The 19,136-nt window shown below is 46.1% G+C and overlaps 1 protein-coding gene and 1 long non-coding RNA gene across 5 annotated transcripts; one reads left to right on the forward strand and one right to left on the reverse strand.

Moving 5' to 3' along the window:
• Positions 1-6,854: 6,854 nt before the first annotated feature.
• Positions 6,855-11,201, reverse strand: LOC113441029 (uncharacterized). Of its 4 annotated transcripts, none has more exons than XR_015741193.1 (3): positions 11,047-11,201; positions 10,699-10,854; positions 6,855-8,851 (listed from the first exon to the last, which is right to left on the reverse strand). It is a non-coding gene; the product is annotated as an uncharacterized LOC113441029 (long non-coding RNA). The 4 variants fall into 4 exon arrangements; XR_015741190.1 differs by having other exon boundaries at positions 10,699-10,880; XR_015741192.1 differs by lacking the exon at positions 11,047-11,201 and having other exon boundaries at positions 8,014-8,033; positions 8,668-8,851; positions 10,699-10,998.
• A 4,023-nt stretch (positions 11,202-15,224) lies between these two features.
• GBX2 (gastrulation brain homeobox 2) lies at positions 15,225-18,685 on the forward strand. Its single transcript, XM_026707760.2, has 2 exons — positions 15,225-16,099; positions 17,388-18,685. Exons 1-2 carry the CDS (start codon positions 15,598-15,600, stop codon positions 17,909-17,911), a joined length of 1,026 nt encoding a protein of 341 aa, XP_026563545.1. The 5' UTR covers positions 15,225-15,597; the 3' UTR covers positions 17,912-18,685.
• The last annotated feature ends 451 nt before the right edge of the window (positions 18,686-19,136 follow it).

Consider the following 19,136-nt stretch of genomic DNA (forward strand, 5'->3'; position numbering starts at 1 on the left):
TACGACCAATTGCAGCATCCCCATGGTCATGTGGTCAGAATTCAGGTGCTTGGCAAGTGACTCATTTTAAGATGGTTGCGGTGTCATGGGGTCATGGGATCACCTTTTGCAACCTTCTGACAAGCAAAGTAAAGGAGGAAGCCAGATTGACTTTAGAACCATGTTACTAAGTTTGCAACTACAGTGATTCACTTAACAATTGTGGCAAGAAAGGTTATAAAATGGGGCAAAACTCATGTAACAATCTCTTAGCAACAGAAATTTTGGCCTCCCTTGTGTTGTAAGTTGAGGAGTACCAAATCAAGTGACTAAATTAGTGTACGAGTGAAATGCTATGGACATAGTATACTTAAACTTCAGCAAGGCATTTGACAAAGTACACTATAACCCAGTGGTCCCCAACCATTTTTGTGCCACGGCCCGGTACCGGCATCACAAAATCATCCACGGCCCGGTACCGGCATCAGCACGCATGGCAAGGCGAGCCGAGCGACTGGCCAGCCAGCCGTCCCCTGCTTCTCCCCGCCACCTTCAACTCCTCCTTTGTACCTGTGTCGATGGGCTTCGGGACGGCTTCGGGACGGTCACTCGGCTCGCCTTGGCATGCATGCTGAAAGAATCCTCGCGCCTTAGTTTTGTTCGAAGCCGCCCCCCCTCGATGAAACTAAGGCGCGAGGATTCTTTCAGCACCCAAACGCCGCTTTCTACCTGGAAAAGCTCACCGGAAGCACTTTTTCATCAAAACAAGATGGCGGTGCCCAGCAAACCGGCGGCCCGGTAGAAATTGTTCCATGGACCAGTACCGGTCCAGGGACCAGTGGTTGGGGACCCCTGCTATAACCTACTTCTTGTTAAACTAGAAAAATGTGAGATAGATAGCATCACCACCAGATGGATTCGTAACTGGCTGACAAACTGTACTCAGTGAGTAGTCCTTAATGGGTCTATGTCTACAAGGAGGGAAGTAAGCAGTGGGGTACTATAAGGTTACATCTTAGGCCCAGTACTCTTCATAAATGACTTAGATGAGGGAATAGAAGGAAAACTCATTAAATTTACAGATGACACTAATCTGGCAGGAATAGCCAATCCCCCAGAAGGCAAGCTCAGGATCCAAAAAGATGTTGACAGACAGACTTGAACAATGGGCCATTTCCAACAACATGAAATTTAATGTGGAGAAAAGCAAGCTTTTACACTGAGACAGGAAAAACCAAAGATACAAGTACAGATTAAATGAAACATGGCTCAAAAACAATAACTGTGTGAGAGGAACCTTGAAGTCCTAGTGGATCACTTAAACATGAGCCAGCAGTGTGTGACAGCAGCCCCAAAAGCTAATATAATCCTTAGTTGTATAAACAGAGGCATATAAACAAAATCATGTGAATTATTAATACCACTTTATAAAGCCTTAGTAAGACCACACCTGGAATACTGCATTCAGTTTTGGTCACCACATTACAAAAAAGATGTTGAGACTTTGGAAAAAGTGCAAAGAAGAGTAACTAAGATGAGTAAGGATCGGGGTATCAAAATATATGAAAAATGGTTGCAGGAATTGGGTATAGCCAGTCTAGAGGAAAGGACTAGGGGTGACATGATCAGGGGTGGGATTCTACCTGGTCGGACCAGTTCTATAAAACTGGTTGTTATGATTCTGCTAAGTTTGGAGAACTGGCAAATCGCACCACTGGTTGGCCCCTTCCCACCCCACCCACTCACTCCTTACCTGGCATGCGCACCATCCAACTTGCCTGCATTAGCTCAATTTTGGTAAGTTGCTATTTTTCCTGTTCCAACTATCAGCTGTGCTGGAGATTTAGATTAGCTAGAAAGCAGGAAATTGTTGGATTTCTTGCTTTCTAGCAGAGCTTAACCTTCCTAGATTCTATTTTTCAGTGCAGACTCAAGTAGCAGATTGCAGAATGGTAGATCTCTGAATGAATCTGTGATTCTGTGAGCAACTCAATCTGCCTGCCTGCTTTGCCTGATTTTGGGTACAAGTTGCTCTTTTTTAATAAAAAAATTCAATATTTACATAAATATTTACAATATTTACATACAAGCCACATCCAGCCAGTCACATGACTACCAAGTCACACCCACAAAATAGGCCACACCCACAGAACCAGTTGTTAAAAAAATTGAATCCCACCCCTGGACATGACTGTATGCATGATTCCAGTATTTGAGGGGGTCCACAAAGAAGAGGGAGTCATTTTACTTTCCAAAGCACCAGAAGGCAAAACAAGGAACAATGGATGAAAACTACTCTAGGAGAGAAGCAACCTGGAATTAAGAAGAAACTTCCTAAAGTGAGGACAGTTAACCAGTAGATCAGTTTGCCTTCAGAACTTATGAGTGTTTCATCATTGGAGTTTTTTAAAAGAAACTGAAGAGAGTCACCTATCTAACATGGTATAGGGCCTCCTGCTTGAGCAGGAAGTTGGACTAGAGGACCTCCAAAGTCCCTTCCAGATTTATACCTGTAAATCTAATAAATAGAAAAATATAAGGGGCACATTGGAAAAAAATACAGGAGATCTAACAGGTTTTCTCCAGATATACATTCAGGAGACTGCAGGTTCAACCATTTTGGCTGTTAAAGAATCCCAATTACTTAAACAGTGAAATATCTATTGCAATGGGACTTTGAAAATCTTGAAAATTTGGCCCTCTATGATATAAGAAATCATAATGGTTGTGGTAACTGAACTGGAATGGTAGTGTTACAGTGAACTTCCTATGTCAGCCCTTCATGGGAAATCCATTTTCAGAGTTAAAAGCAGCTCTGAAAGAGATCTTGCTTCTCCAGCTGAACTTGTCTGGAGCCTTGGGGTGTGGCTGAGTTGTTCTAGATTTATGCTCCTCGTCAGGGGTGGGATTCAATTTTTTAACAACCGGTTCTGTGGGCGTGGCTTAGTTGGTGGGTGGGCTTGGTGGTCATGTGACTGGCTGGGTGTGGCCAACTTAACATCATTCGCATCGAGGCACGCATCTCCTCATCTGGCCTCTTGTGACTGTGGGGATGCTGCAGCAGTCGTAAGTGTGAAAAACAGTCTTAAGTCACTTTTTTCAGTGCCATTGTAACTTTGAATGGTCAGTCCACACAAGCAAAGTACCAGCAAAGTAGGGGAAAAAAACTCCAGAGAAGTTCCTAAGACAGGAAGTCTAGTCCTGCCATGAATGTAATAAGGGTTAACGAAGAGGCAGTTTCTGGAAGGAACACCAGAATGTTTCCTTCCTGCCTTCCTTACAGGATTAGGCCAGTAATTTCTTCTAACAACTGGTTCTCCGAACTGCTTAGAATGTTAACAGGTTCTAGCAAATAGGTGCAAACCTGTAGAATCCTACCCCTGATCCTTGTGAAATAGCTAAAACACGCTGCAATAGGAACATCTACCTTCTCTTACTGCTCATAATCTGAACATGGGATTAGAAGACTCCGAGATCCTTTCCAGCTCTATTCTATTCTACTCTACTCTACTCTACATCATTCCATTCCATTCTTGGAGTCTAGTGAGGATCTAACAGATTAACAGAGTTGGAAGGAACCTTATAGGTCATCTAGTCCAAACCCCTGCCCAAGCCGGAGACCCTACACCATTTCTGACAAATGGGAGTCCAATCTCTTCTTGAAAGCCTTCAGTGATGAAGCTCCCACAACTTCAGAAGGCAAGCTGTTCTGTTGATTGATTGTTCTCATTGTCAGAAAATTTCTCCTTATTTCCAGGTTAAATCTCTCCTTGTTCAGTTTCCTTGTCTAGCCTTCAGATGCCTTGGAAAATAGCTTGACTTCTTCCTCTCTGTGGCAACCCCTCAAATATTGGAACACTGCTATCATGTCTTCCCTGGTCCTTCTCTTCACTAGACTAGCCAAGCCCAGTTCCTGTAACTGTTCTTTATATGTTTTAGTCTCCGGTCCCCTAATCATCTTAGTTGCACTTCTCTGCACTTTTTCTAGGGTCTCAACATCATTTTTATAATGTGGTGACCAAAATGGGATGCAGTACTCTAGATCAGGGATGATATTCTATCAGTTTGGCTCCATTCGGCCATCCAATAGCTCCGAGGATCATCTGTGAGCAAACCAGTTCTCTCTGACAATCAGCTGCTGGGCCCACCCACCAGCCCAGGCTCTATTCTGACCTTTATTTCCTGGTTTTCAAACTCAGCTGCTTCGTGCGGCATAACGGATTGCTGCGCATCAGCTGTTGAACACACAGGGAGAGTGCAGGATTGTAGAAGAAGGTCAGTATCAAACCATCTGCACGCGCACAAAACATGCCCACCAAGCCACACCCACAGAACCAGTGGTAAAAAAATTTGAATCCCACCACTGCTCTAGGTGTAACTAAGGCTTCATAGAGTGGTATTAGTACCTCACTTGATCTTGATTGTATCCCTCTGTTAATGCAACTTAGGATTGCATTGGCTTTTTTGGCTGCCGCCACACACTGTTGGCTTATATTAAACTGGTTGTCCACTAAGACTCCATGATCCCTCTCACAGTTACTGCTATTGTGCCTGGTTTAACCCAGTCTATATGTGTACTTTTGGGGGTTTTTTTGTCTAAGTGTAGGACTTTACTTTTGTCTACATTGAATTTCCAGGGGATGTCAAGTAGGAAAACGACTTTTCAGAGAACCTAAGCAGCTACAATTTACTCAAGCTTTTCTCCAAGATCATGAAGGGCAAGACTGATCATGAAGGGGTGGTTTAATATAGGGGTAGCTCTGATGAAATGTAGGTGAGATACAGATGGAAAACCAAGTCTAGAGATTGCAGGGGGTAAGGATGGGGAGTGTTGTGGAAGAAAGCAAACAGCTGTGGTCCTTCCTCTTGTGTTGAATTATTTGTCTTCTTCAAGAGCATCTTTTCCAGAAATTTGGGTGGGAGATATAGTAATTGCTTTGCTTTTCAGTTCCCCAAAAATGGACCATGAAACATACTGTACAAAGTGACTGATGTAAAATGTGTTCTGAAATTAACTGAATTTTGTTTAATTAATTTATAATTAATATAATGTATATTATTTCATTTATAATTAATGTATAGTTCATCTTTCCTTTAGGAGCAAAAGTGTCAGGATAAACAATGCTCCTACTTTTCCTACAACAACCCTATGAGGTACAATGGATTGGGAGAGCGGGGGACTGGCCCAAGGTTCCTTAAGGAGGTTCTGTGAGTTTCAGTGAGGATGGACTAGAATTTTGGTTTCCCTGCTCCCAGATTAAAATCATTAACATCATTCTGAAACCAGCAAAACTTTCAATATATTTTTATCAGTGCAAGTTCTGGCAATTTTATGAAGGGAGGTATTGCCTCCTTCCACTCTGAGGCATCCTCAGCCTTCTTTCCCTGCAAAAAGTGGATTAAAAAACAAGAATAACTGCAGACTTACTGAATGGACTCTAAATCAATGTCTGTAACAAATTCATTGTGCTGAATGGCCCTTTGAATGGAACTATTAAAAATTCATTGCCTTTTGTTTTGCCCTTTGGCAAAATCCCATTGCCTGTTGGTTCCTCACACACAGTTAAGTAGGAATTACATTTCATTATAGTTTTTCCTGGTAGCAGAATAAGAAATGTGTTAAGTTCTACTGTAAACAGGCACATAGTACAATTAGCTGCCTTAGCCACCTGAACAATTTAATGAATCCAATATCAATTAGAAATTGTAGCTCATCTTAATTTTTTTCTTCCCCATTTAAAGCAAGGAAAATATTCTTCCATGTCTCATTTCTGGAAGACTATGATGGAGCAGTATGCATATATATTTATATAACAAAGCAATTTAAAAATTAAACTTTAAATATGTATTAGGCAGTTATGAATTCACATGTATCATAAAGAAAAAGATCTGACATTTTGTGTGGATCATCTCACAAGAAGCATCTGTCCATTTCAATACAGCAACCGATAAGGGAGTCAATGTGTTATGGCTCTTTGTCCAGAGTGGCAGGTGGGGTGGGTGGGAGGGGGGAGGCAGAGAGGAGAGGGAGGCAGGGATGGACCTTGTTATCAATTTTTCAGCAGCCCAGGCATCTTTCTCCCATTCAACCACTTACTCCAGTTCTGATGTCAAAATTCTAGCAATAAATCAGATAATTACTTTGTGATTGAAATCATCTTTACAAATATAGTACCTATGCTTCATGGGTGTCCAGCCTTTTTGTTTGCCTGGGCCACACTGAGTAAAGAGGAATTAATTGTCTTCCACCACAAACAAAATATATAATAGAGTTGGAGGGTGTAAATCACATAATGTGAAAAGTTTACAATCTTGTGGGACCATCTCCCTAGCTGCTCAGGACTGCATGTGACCCAGGCCGAGGGTTAGACACACCTGCTATATTTGAATGAAAATTAGCTGACTAGCATTGCTATCTTACAATGAGCTTTCATTGAAGATGTAGACTACAGAATCATTGTTCAGCTTGGGTGTATTGAGATTTCTCAATGTTGGTCAACTTACCAGATACTCTAGAGGGCACTGTTGAACCTTGTCATACCCACATCTCCTTTCTCTCCTTCCATCTTTTCATATACACCACCCATATTATCTTCCCCAGCTTGGATTTTCCTACTACAAAACAATGTATCAAAATCAGAACTAATATCTTTAATGTGAGCTGGCAGGACTGGACCATATTTTCTTAGCTTGCAGTGTGTAAGGAACTGAGCATGGTGAATTCTAGAAGGAAGAAAACAGTGTGGTTTGCAGGGAGCATATTTTTCTTCCATGCTCTTTTTCTTCCATGTTACCTGGGGTAGAAGAGCAAGGTATCTTTAGATGCCATCCACAAGTACGTACACTGAATAGGACTGATGAGTCAATACAAATCGTTATATCATTAGAGTTATTTTTAATGGAAAGAAATAATTCTATATTTGCAACATTTCAAGAAATAATAGTCTAACAATTTTGTTCATTCTCATCTTTTTTTTACATTAATACAAAGTTTTGGTTCAGACACATTGAGCTACCTTGTTTTTTTCAAAAACCGCATATATTGGGAAAAACTATTGAGGTGCAAATTCAGTGGGAACAGGGATATAAAAGACTTGACAAGTTGTATTTGTTGGTTTAAAAAAATCAAATAAAAAGCCAGAAAATAAAACCATTCCCAATTCCTGCATGCTGCCACTCACTGTTACTTGGAGATAGAAAAAAAGTTTAAACATATAATATCCAGGTTTATAATAATTTATACATTTAGGGTTTTTTTTAGCTGGTTTGAACTGTTCTATGCACAAGTGAATAAGGCTGTTGCCTCTGAAGAGAAAGATATTTATTTAAAAAGTGGGGGAAGCATTTAAAGAGAGAAGATGACTTCCATTTCATAAAGAAAAATTTGATATTGACAGCCTTAGGCTTGGTAATGCCCTGTTGATTGTGATACACATTACAGCACATTTCTTGCCGGTTGCAGTTATCAGTAATTAGATCCCTCCACTTTTCCATTCCTTATCACTAATTCCATTTTTAAAACAATGTTTACTTATATTGAATTTGCCCTATGGTTCCCAAGTATTGTGCTTGTAAATGTTCCCCTTTCCAATCTCAAAGCAAAATTCAATCCTCACACTTCCAAAATGCAACTTAATAGTGACAGGGCCTACAGCATCAGTATCTTCAGCTTTCTTACCACCAGGGCATTTCAGTACGGTGTGGAAGAGTACAGTAACTGCTCTGAGGCTTAACTGAGGTGCTCTGAAAAATCATTGTCAATGTGCAATGCCAGTAGAGGCACTATTGGACCCTCACTGAAGATTGTGAATGGTAACTTTTTGTACTGGGGATAGATATTGTTGTATCACTGAAAGTGCCTGCTGTGCAATATTTTGTTAGAACAATATAAATCACAGTAGGACATTGTGTAAATCCTTTTGCCAGAGAAATAAGGGAGAAATGTCTGATGCCTCTTCTGATGACTCATCTTCCAGACAACTCTACCTGGATGACAGAGAATCTCCATTGACATATTTACTTTGCTATGTATTGCTTCACTATGACACCTTCACCTAAAAAAGGAGGCAGGTATTGTATGTTTTTATTTACTTTCTATAACATTTCATGATTCCCCACCCCCCCATTGTTTACATTATTCTCCATATATCCAGGTCTACATGCTAGGTAAATGCCTGTAAACTCAAATAACAATAACAACACTCCCTGAATCTGATGAAGTGGGCTTTAGATTATGCTACAGTAAAGCAATTAATTTGTAAAGCACTAAAGTTAGGAATGGAGAGTTTTGAACTCAGTGTCACCTCAACATCTCCCAATATGGAGAAATAAATAAATAAATAAATGAGATTTGGATGATACCTTCATTTTATGGCAGGCTTGACTAAAAACCAGTGTGTATCAGTCAGCAGTTGAATTTCTAATCTAAAAAAATCTAGAAATTAATGTGTATATCATGTGGCATAAAGTATAAAATGTGATCTTGATGCAAAACTTAATATCAACACAATCTGTTTCCTGTGGCCATCTCTGAAAGCCTCGATATGTGCACAGATGACACTAAAGAGATCAAGTGAGTTTCCAAGTCAATTGTTTCTGTTCACTAACCCCTTTTTTTAAATAATAAATTTGCCATTAGTTTATGTAAATATACTCAAGAAGTTAAATAACAGAGAAGACAGTCTTTACCTGGGCTTCATTTCAATTTACTATTATAACAACAATGTAATTTTCAGAGGTGGAAAGGAGTTGGGTTTATTTATTCAGTCCTACTGCACTTCTTCCAAATGCGCTTTCTTTCCTTTGTGGTAAAAAGTTGAACAAATTGGTGTCATCAAATCCATAAATATATTAGTAGGATTCATATAGTCTCCTAGAAGGTATATAGAAGGACCATAGTTATTGAATGCTTTCAGACATGAACACAGTCATTAGCAGGGTGTGTTATATCGTGCAGAGTTCTAAACTGTCACCTTTCTTGCAAAGTCTGAAATAAGAATTTGGCCCCGTGAAAATAGGAATGCATAAAGAATACACCTGTAAGCATAAAGATCCAAGCTCCAAACCAAAATCTTGCCTGTATTTGAATACATAAGACTTTTCTGTACACTGCAGCCTCTTTTTACTTTTTGGTGGTAAAGCATGTAATGTGGATATTCATTACATCTGTACAAAATTGAAAGTATTATTGCAGTTAAATGGGAGACTGATCTGAAAATACTGCATTCTGTAATTCCAACAAAATCTCTATGGTTTCTGTTTTCATATTAATTCAGTATTATTTTTGAGGGAGTATTTAATAATCTGTATATTTTAGATTTAAATACTTATACTTTGAAATAAATGGCCCAGGCCTGTTACATGTACTAATCTTAAAATAAAGAACACCCTATACCACATCTCCAAGCTGGACTCTCCAGGTGGTTAGCTTTCATTTCCATAAGATGTTCAGAACCTCTACTGGATTTTTCTCTGGATTTCACACCAAACAACCATCTACAATTGGCGTTGTGATTTTTTAATATGCTTGTGCTTATGCAAAACTGGGTCCCAGTGCAAAATATCATTTGCACTTTTTCAACCCTTCAGTGGCCCTAGTTTACATCCCATTTGCCACGATGGCACCTAGTAATTCAGAAAGACGCCCAAGCAATGAAAGCTACAGCAAATGCTCCCACCCCCCACCCCCTCTCATCCACTACTTTTTTTCCCAACTTTGCTTCTGCCTTTGTGCCTTGCATGGGCCTCTGTCACAGAAAAAGCTCTGGCCATTCTCAGCTCCATCCTTTCGTGAATTTGCTCCAAACCACCACCACCCCGCTTTTCAGGCCAGGTGAGCAATTGAAGAGCTCCCACTCCCCTACACGCATTAGGAAGCCAGCAAGTCTAGAGGCCTCATGCCTAAAGAGGGGGAGGAGGGTGTAAGGGCCCTGTATCCACGTGTAAGCTGCCACTAGTGATCCGATAGTAGCCATCCCTTCTCCGATCCGATCCCCTGCTACCACTTAAGGTCAAGACAAATACCGTCGTTGTTTTGTTTTTGTTTTATTTCCGCGATGGAAGAGCTTTCCTCCTTGAATCTCTGAAAAAAATTCCCCAGAGGCGGCGGCGGCGGCTTTGTCGTGGGAAAGGGTTCCGTTCATCTTTGGCCGCGATGCCTCAGTCAGCGCCAGTCTCCGGCTTGTTTCAGTCTCTTGGGCGCACGCCTAGCGGCCTGGTGCGGCTTTGCCTCTCCTTTCCCCGTCTCTCTCTCTCTCTCTCTCCCCAGCGCACGGAGCTGAGCAAGCGGCCTCTCGCTACCTTTCTTGGGCCCCAAATCTCGATGTTCCACTGGCCACCTTGCAATTCAGCCCCAGGCGGCGCCCCCCCCGCTCCCAGGCGTGGGAGTTTCGATTCGCCGGGCCCCGTCGGAAGAGTTGCAAAACAAGGGGTGGCAGCCTCTCGAGACGCGGAATCGGCAGGCCCCGCTTTGTCTTCTCCCCCTCCAGACCGCTCTCCTCTCTGCCGCTCTGCTCGAGCTCCGGCGGTGCAGCCCGCGGGTTAAAAGTCCCAGGCGGGGAGGGAAGCGGAACTGCAACTTTCAGAAGAGCTCTGCTGCCTTTGATCTGCGCCAGAGAGAGCAGCGCTTCCTCTGCTGAGAGAGGTGGATTTAAGCCACCATAATCACAGCCCGCACCCAGCAGGCTACAGAGCGGAGGAAAGGGCGCTTCACTTTCTCACCTGGAGGTCCCTTTGAAGGATCAAACGCTGCGGGTCGTTGAGCCTCTTTCCTGCCTCGCGAGAGGACGAAGCTTGACCAGTGGCCCTTCGCAAGCCTGGGAAAAACCAAATGCCCTCCAAACGCTTGCCACACACAGGAACGCATCTCGTCCTGTACTGGATCACAGGAGAGTTACACAATGCTGTATATAACACATGGTCCAGATTTCATCAGGGGATTAATGTTCACATCTACATTAATTTATTTATCCGGGTTAATTATTCTGAATTTTAAATGCTACTCCCTAACCCCGCCTCCTTCCTGCAGCCCTACCGGTAAATATAAATTAAATGGCCATTTTCACCTACTTTTTTTTTTTTAATCGCGGTAGCAATCGCCTCTTCAATACATTCACCTCTCAGGCAAGACTATTGGCGCTCCAGAAATCGGCATCTCCAGGGTGTGATCTTGGAAGCAGAGCCGGGTGAAAGACTGCCTGCTTGCCTTCTGCAAAAGGAGACCATTCCCGTCGTAATGTGGGCACTAAACCAAAGAGGTATGGCGGCTGAGGATAGGTCGAGTCCCACTCCTGCTCTCTCTCTCTCTCTCTCCCCACCTCACCCCTCTCTCCCCCTCACGCCCTCCCGGGAGGTTTTCATTTCTTTCACATTCATTCATCAACGCGCTCAAGTTTTCTCGTGTGGCCAAAAACTATTCAACTCCTACAAGAGCATCATTCTGTCCTTCGGGTACAAAGTTGAATTTCAATTGAAAACAAAACCCACTTATTGACACTGCCTAGCTTTTTATATTTTTACAATATATAAATGTTAGGATAAAAACCACCATCGTTGTGCCATAATTAAGATAAAAATTGGGGGAGAAAAGGTAGTGGAGAGAAATTCAGGCATTGTCATTCATTAACCGAAATAATCACCCCCTAATCTGTTATCAGACGACTCCTCCCCAACCATTAAGTGAAATGCCAAAAAGAAACTCCTGGTTCAAATTTAAGAGAAGGCATTGTTGAGTCAAAAGCAAAACCAGCTCCATTCTGATTCCAAATGAGCAAATAAAAATTTCGAGATGAGAAAGGCGAGAAAGCTTTTTAAAACACCAGTACATAAAATGTCTATGTCCTCTTAATTAAGTACAGAACGATCCGAAGGTCTCTGATTTCATAAACTTCCATTAAAAAAAAAAACCCTCAGCACTTTAACTTGTTGACAACCTTATTGACAATCTTCTCCAGGCCGCCAAGATAAATCCCAGCCATGGTAGACGCCCCTTTCTTTCAACGCGGCGAAAGGGTACTTTGAAAACTTTATTTTTTTTTTAGTTCATTCGCCTTTCCTCCGCCGCCGCCGGGATCTCTAAGGAAAAGCTAAATGTTGCTCACGTTTTTTTAAAAAAAATCTTTCAAGTTAGAAGAATGCAAATGAAACCTTTAGATGTTTCGTTTTTGCTTTTGTTTTGAGTGCCATTCCTCTTTAAATAAGCCACTTGGTCATTGCCTGGGAATCTCTATTAATCGAATGGGTTTGCCTTTTTGCCAGATCCTTTATCATTATTTATGGGCTCTAGATTGTTTCAAAGTTCCCTTGACGTTCGATTTACAAGTTTGGGGCTCTTTTCTTTTCCCTGTCCTGCCTTTTGTTCTCAAGAAAGACATCGTGTTGGAAGGGCTTTGAAAAGCCAAACACGAGAGGCCTGCCCGTGAAAAAGGAGCAGTCTCGGTCCTTTTTAATTCATCCGGGCGATTGAATGACTCTTTGACATAATTGCAGAAGCCATTTCAAAAGCTGAGGGTGGTGGTGGGGTGGGGGTTTGCCTTCCATTAAAGCTGCCCACGTCAACTCTGGCGGGGGGCGAGGTTTCCGAAGCGGATTCTCTCCACCGCCGTCTCTTCGAAAGAGTGAATAAAATAGTTTATAGGGAGAAGGAAGGAAGAGAAAGAGAGAGAGAGAGAGAGAAAATGAAAGAGAGAAAGAGGGAGGGAGAGACGAGGCTTCCGCCACTTTGCTCCTCACAAATCGGTGCCTCCGTTGGGTTGGAAGAACGTTTACTTTTATACAAGAACTCTTCGCGAAACCCGCCCCGGCAAGACTTTTAGATAAAGTTGGACGGGAAAAACGTTTTTCTCGCCCAGCCCCTCCAACAAGCTCTCCCAAACTCTGGCGCCTGCTTTCAGTTTCTACTTCAAGGGGGTGGAGTGGGTGGTGGTGGTGGGAAATAGTCACTCCGTCCGGAAGGAACCCGACAATCCAAACTCCTCGTCCCCTCAGCCCGACGACGCGAACCGCCTCCCACCAAAGGTGGGAACGATTCTCCAGCCTGGAGGCGAAGCAACCGCGCGGCCAAACCCGAAGACCGCGCCGCTTGATCGGGACCAGCCCTCGCAGGATAAAGGAGGCGCGCAGGGAGTGTTAGGGATCAGGCCAGGGTCCAAGGAAACCCGGGTTTTGAATTTGGCTTCTGGTTTCCCTCAAGACCCGAGGCCAGAAGAGAGCCCAATTAATCAGGGAATGAAGGCCGAGCCTCCTCCGGTACTTCTAAAAGCAGGCGGCTCCTCCTTTCTCCCTCCCCCAGAGCCCCCTTTCTGCCGGGCCATAAATCTCCCCCGAGGAATGGAGTGGGAAACAAGGGGGGGGGGGAGGAAGGGGGTGCCTTAGCAGTACTTTTCTGGCATTCAGCAGACTGCCAAAGGGGTCTGGGATCGGTGTTGTCTGATCATTTACAACCCTTGCTGGGCGTCAGAATCATCCAGCGGGCGCGGTAAAACAGTCAAATGGTATGTGGCCAACGATCAAACGGAGCTCTCCAAAATGTAGGCAACGGGGTCTTTCCAGCAAAGCTACCCAACCTATTCCTCTTCCCAAACTGTCAAGGAAACCTATTTTGAGGGGAATGCCGGGAAGGGAGGAGGGTGGGGGAAATCAAGGTTTGATGACCTGTGAAACTGCCAGGCTTAATAGCAATGAAGAAGGGAGTGTGAAAGAGGAAGTGAGTGGACACCTTGAGCACCAAGACACCTTGTTGTCGGCCTGCCTGGGCTTCTTGTTCCCTGCTGCTGCTGCTGCTGCCTTGTCTCTGGAGCTGAAAGGTCCTTCCTCAACCCTTCACTCCTTTTTCAGCCACAGGAATTGCATGTTTTCCAAAGGTTGTTAAGAGGAGGGACCGAAGTGTGTGAGGGGTAGGTAAGTGGGGGTGCCTCCCCCCCGCGATTTTTCAAACAGTTTCCGGTCTTTTGTGGGAAAACGCGAAAGTTGTGGCGCAAAGGGGCAGAAATGCGGGTGAAAGGAAACAGAAGGCAGAGAAAGGCTGGATCTACAAAGGTTTGGATCGATACGTTCATAAATATCGATTAGTCTTTATTTTCCAATTAACTACGCTTGTAAAGAAATTCCCATTACCCATGTAACGACCCTCATTTCTCTCTGATCGTTATCTTGTTAGGGTCTCCAAAAGGCATTCTCCCCCAGTGGAGGTCGTTAAATTTTAGTAGCAATTGGCAGGCTCGGGCTAGGAGGGCTTTCTGGCTAAGCGCAGCCGCCCTCCCATCTCTAGCCTTAGACGACACTAAGTTCCTCCAAACACCGCCCAACTTTTGACTTTCAGGCAAGTGGTGCCTACAAGTTCCCGTGTGCGATTTCTTACGTCACTACCGCTGACCCTTAAATCACTCTTTCCAAGAGCCAGAACAGCCCCTCTGACGAAGGAGAGAGGGAAACCAGTGAGGCTCACAGGAGGAGCGGGGCGGCGAGGGGGGGGGGCGAATGCTGCTCATCCATCTCCCCGAGTTCTGCCTCACCCGACCCTCCTGGTCATTCCATGCTCCAGCCTTCCGCGGGCCAAAGAAGCGCTCTGACTCCTTTGACCAGAGCAGGATGTCTGGGGGCGGTGGAGGGGTGTGTGTGTGTGTGTGTGTCAAACCGGCACGGAGCTGAAAGGGAGCCGAAGTCTCCAGCGGATGGAGCGTTCGGAACCAGCTGTTGAGGGTATCAGGGGTTGAGATCCCAGCTCCTTTTTGCCTGTTTGCTCCCCGTCCCCACGCCCCAGGGACAGATGAAGACCTGGGCCTTGGCCTTCCGGTGGGTGTCCCTGAGGCCACCGGGGCAGCCTAGAGTTGTAATCGGGAGGCTCGGTTCCTGGCGGGTGCGTGCGCCGCCGGGCGGTCTACCGAGGGCCGCGTCCCGGTCAGGCCCAAGAGACGTCTAAGCGAAGCCGGCAAACTTGCAGCCACGTTCTTGCGCGCTTATCGAAAGCTTCCCGGCAAGCTAAGCTTCAAAGAGGAGGAGGAGGAGGAGCCGCCAAGAATTGCCGGCCTCGGCTCACTTTCCGCGGACCGGAGGAGGGGCGGAGTTAACGACCGCTTCGCTGCCGCCGCCGCCGCTCCGCCGCACATTCCTCTCCCCTTCCCTCTCCCCTCACTCTCTCTCTCCCTGGCCAATGGAGAGGGAGAGAGGCAGCCACGTGGCTCCGGGAAGGTTCCGAGCCTGGCAAAACGTGAATGAGAAAGTAGAGCGCGATTCAAAGGTACCGCCGACACCAGGAGTGCGAGCGAGCGAGCGCGCTTGGAGTCCGGCTCTCCGAGGGCCCCCAAGAGACCGTGAGCGCCGAGGGACGGAAAGAAGGCAGGCCGGCCTCTCTCTCTCTGTCTCTGTTTCTGCCTCTGGGGAAGCGGTCTCGGCTCGAATTGGATCGCGGCTCAGGGCAACCCGCCCCGATGTCTCCCTGTCGCGGCCAGGGAGACCCAACTTTGACCCTCTGTTGCCCAGTCCAGGCGGCCCTCTCCTCCGGCCGCCGCCGCCACTCCTCCCGATCCTGCTCGTCCCCGGCCAGCTCCCGGCCCTAAAGCAGCTCCCGGGCCGCCCCGTCTGCCTCTTGTCTCGCGCGCCTCCTTGGCCTGTAGCGCCTCTATGAGTGCAGCTTTTCAGCCGTCGCTCATGATGATGCCGCGCCCCTTGGGAAGCAGCACTGCCTTCAGCATAGACTCGCTCATCGGCAGCCCGCCTCAGCCCAGCCCGGGCCACTTCGTCTACACAGGCTATCCTATGTTCATGCCCTACAGACCGGTAGTCCTGCCGCCTCCTCCGCCGCCGCCGGCCGCCATGCCCCAGACCACTCTGCCGCCCTCACACCCTCACCATCACCAGATTCCCAGCCTACCCACCAGTTTTTGCTCCAGCCTGGCACAGGGCATGGCTTTAACTTCCACCCTCATGGCCACCCTGCCGGGGACATTCTCGGCTTCTCCGCAGCACCAAGAGGCGGCGAGAAAGTTTGCTCCACAAGGTCTCCAGGGCAGTTTTGACAAGGTGGATGCCATTCAGGCAGAAGCTGAAGACGGCAAGGCATTCTTGGCCAAGGAGGGCTCACTACTGGCCTTCTCTGCCTCCGAAGCGGTGCAAGCTTCTCTCGGTAAGTACCTCGGCTGGCAAGTGCATTTTCATGTCTCGACGTGCTGCAGACCGTTGGCTGCAAAACTAGCCCTGGCCGAGGAAGCCAAAGTGAAGCGGAGTGGGGGGGGGGGCGATTATCTTGTCTTGAGGTGACCTGGGTAATATAATTCTAATCGGAAAGGCAGCCTGGAAACTTGAAATGCGTATAGTTTATGAATGTATCCATGCGGTCTTGAGAATATTTGCATTTCGCTCTTAGTTTTCTACGCAATTCTCACACGCAGCAAATTAAAACCTCAAGGACGGCAGGGTGTGTGTGGAATGGGCACCATTCATATTCATACATTTGCTGTTCTTCTATTGCTATAGTTCTATTGTTATTATTTGGGACGTTTACAAAGGCATTACTATCGCCAACCGTGAAACATGACCACGGGAGTGTTTAACTTAACATGTCATAACAGGAATATAGGCACTTCCTTCCTTAATGGCTGCTCTTAGGATTTTGAGGACAAGGGCAGGGCAAAGTGGGAAAAGTTAAGCAGTAGACCATTGAGAGGAGGGATCATCCCTCCCAATCGACTCCTCGCGTATAATTAGAGGTGTTTGTGAAGATGCTTGGGACGTTTAGAAAATGCAATTTGGAGTTAGTAAGCCAAAGAGCAAGGCGCTGACACTTTAGCCTGGTGAATTGCCTGAAGTCCCTTGCTTAAGGAAAGAAGGAGCAAGTCTTGAGAATGAGTAAGGAAAAGTGTGGCATGCACCAGGATGGGTGAACCCAACTCCTTTTCCCATTTTGCATGCCGTTGTGACGTTCTGCTTCCCGCTCGGGCGCAAAAACCCATTCAAAGATCGCTGCCATTTGCCATGAATTTGCTAAGACAACGAAGCGCCTTGTGGCACCCGAAAGGTGTAAGGGTTGGTGGAAGCAGACACTTCCGGAGAAACGTGAAACCCCGAAAGCTTGTGCTTTCCTTATTTCGACGCCTCTGCCCTAAAACTGTGTTTCTGGAACCCACCGAAAAATAACTTTTAACGTTACTGAGTTTCTCCACAGAACGCCGGGGGAAATGGTTCTCCGTCCCTCTGCCCTACTATCCCTGCTCGTCCCCATTCTCCTCTTACTTGCTTCCAAGCCAGATTCTGCTACCTCGGAATTAAGCCTAAAATCTGTCCCCGTCCCTCGGGTTGCACAAAGAAAGGAGGAGGAGGAGGAGGAGGAGGAGGAGGAGGAGGCTGTTGTTAGGATTGCTGGCAAAAAGCTGGGTGAAACTTAAAAACAGATGCTGTTTTTGGCTTCCCTCCAGGCACCACACGAGCAGCCTCGGGAAAAGAAGACGCCAAAGCCGAGGACGATTCGAAAGGCAAAGACGAAAGTTTCTCGCTGGACAGCGATCTCGATTATAGCTCCGACGACAATCTGCCGGGCCAATCGGCGCACAAGGAAGACGATGCTGGCAACGGCCTGGACGAGAGCAGTCAGAGCTCGGCGAACCCAAACAGTAGCACCTCAACGGGGAAAAACCGCCGGCGGCGAACGGCCTTCACCAGCGAGCAGCTGCTGGAATTGGAAAAGGAATTCCACTGCAAGAAATACCTTTCTCTGACCGAGCGATCCCAGATCGCGCACGCCCTCAAACTCAGCGAAGTGCAGGTCAAAATCTGGTTCCAAAACAGGAGGGCCAAGTGGAAACGGGTGAAGGCGGGCAATGCCAACTCTAAGACCGGGGAGCCGTCCCGAAACCCCAAGATTGTGGTGCCTATCCCAGTCCACGTTAGCCGGTTCGCAATCCGGAGTCAGCATCAGCAACTGGAGCAGGCCAGGCCGTGAGCGGGGACAAATCTGACCGAGGTTCCCCCACCCAGCCCCGATCTTTTCCTGTCCTCACGCGCACAATCATCCTCTCCGCCCCTCCCCGTCCGTCCGTCCCCCAAAATGGGGGAGGGGGGGTCATAATAGAGAATTTTTCACCCACCAAGTGAAGGACCCGCCAACCAAACTAAGTAGGCCACGCTGAAATACGTTCATAAACCATCCCTCAGAAAACGCGTGTCATTTTTCCAGAGGGAGTATCGAAAGACTTGGAGGAACTATTTACATATTTATGAGACTGTCCAACTTTGTATATAAAGCGCTGGATCTCAGCTGCTGTATTTTGACTGTGACGAGACCAGTGAGCAGTGAGGTGAAGTCTGACATTCCAAAAGTACATTTTATTGTCAAAAATTTCAACGTCTCTTCTCCCACGATCGGGATTATTCTTCTTCCCCAATTCTTTTAAATGAAAGAAGGGGAAGAAAACTACCAGTTTAACTTGTACAGCTGCTGCTGCTTCTTCCTCTTCTTTCCTTTCCACCCTCGTCCTCCTCCTCCCCAGTTTTTCCAATGGAGAGCGATGGAGAAGCAAATGAGAGATTCTTCCGGTGCATCTCCGATTTTTTTATCCCCTTATTCTGTCACGTTTCTCCTCTTCGCTCTTTTCTTTAAATGCACGAGGTTTTTTTTTCTATTGTGTTGAATTAATTTATTTCAAATGCAGTTTACTTTTTTTTTAAGTTATGCAAATGAAACAAAACATAATGATGTTGTGAATAAAATGCCCAAACGAGGAAAAGAAAAATAGACAAGAGTGAGCAGCTCTTCTGTATGAAGTTCGAAGTCCCGAAACCCATCGGCACGTTCCTCTTTGGGGCCGACCCCGTCCACAGCCGTTTCCCGTTTAAAGAGGCTACGGGTTCAGCTGAGGACGGGGATGGGCAAGAAGAAGGGGAGTGCCCGATGAAAAAGAAGAAACCTGCCTGTCGTTGCTCAGAATAGCAGCAAACAATGGCCGAAAACTTAACTGAGGGGTTGCCATGCGCCGGGATCCCCAGTACGGGCCCTGGTAGATCAGCGGGTGGTGACCATCCTTGGCAAGGGGAGGTGGGAGAGGCCCCGAGAGTCCTGGCCTTCGGATTTGATGGTCTGCGCTAGGGAGATGTTCTGGTCAGAGGGGAGGCCCTCCATTTCTTGGCGGAAAAGGAAAAGCTCCTGCTGAGTGCATTTTTCTTTCTTG

Source organism: Pseudonaja textilis, chromosome 1 (assembly GCF_049901715.1).
Source record: "Pseudonaja textilis isolate UNSWEBS1 chromosome 1, rPseTex1.2, whole genome shotgun sequence".
Taxonomy (NCBI): domain Eukaryota; kingdom Metazoa; phylum Chordata; class Lepidosauria; order Squamata; family Elapidae; genus Pseudonaja; species Pseudonaja textilis.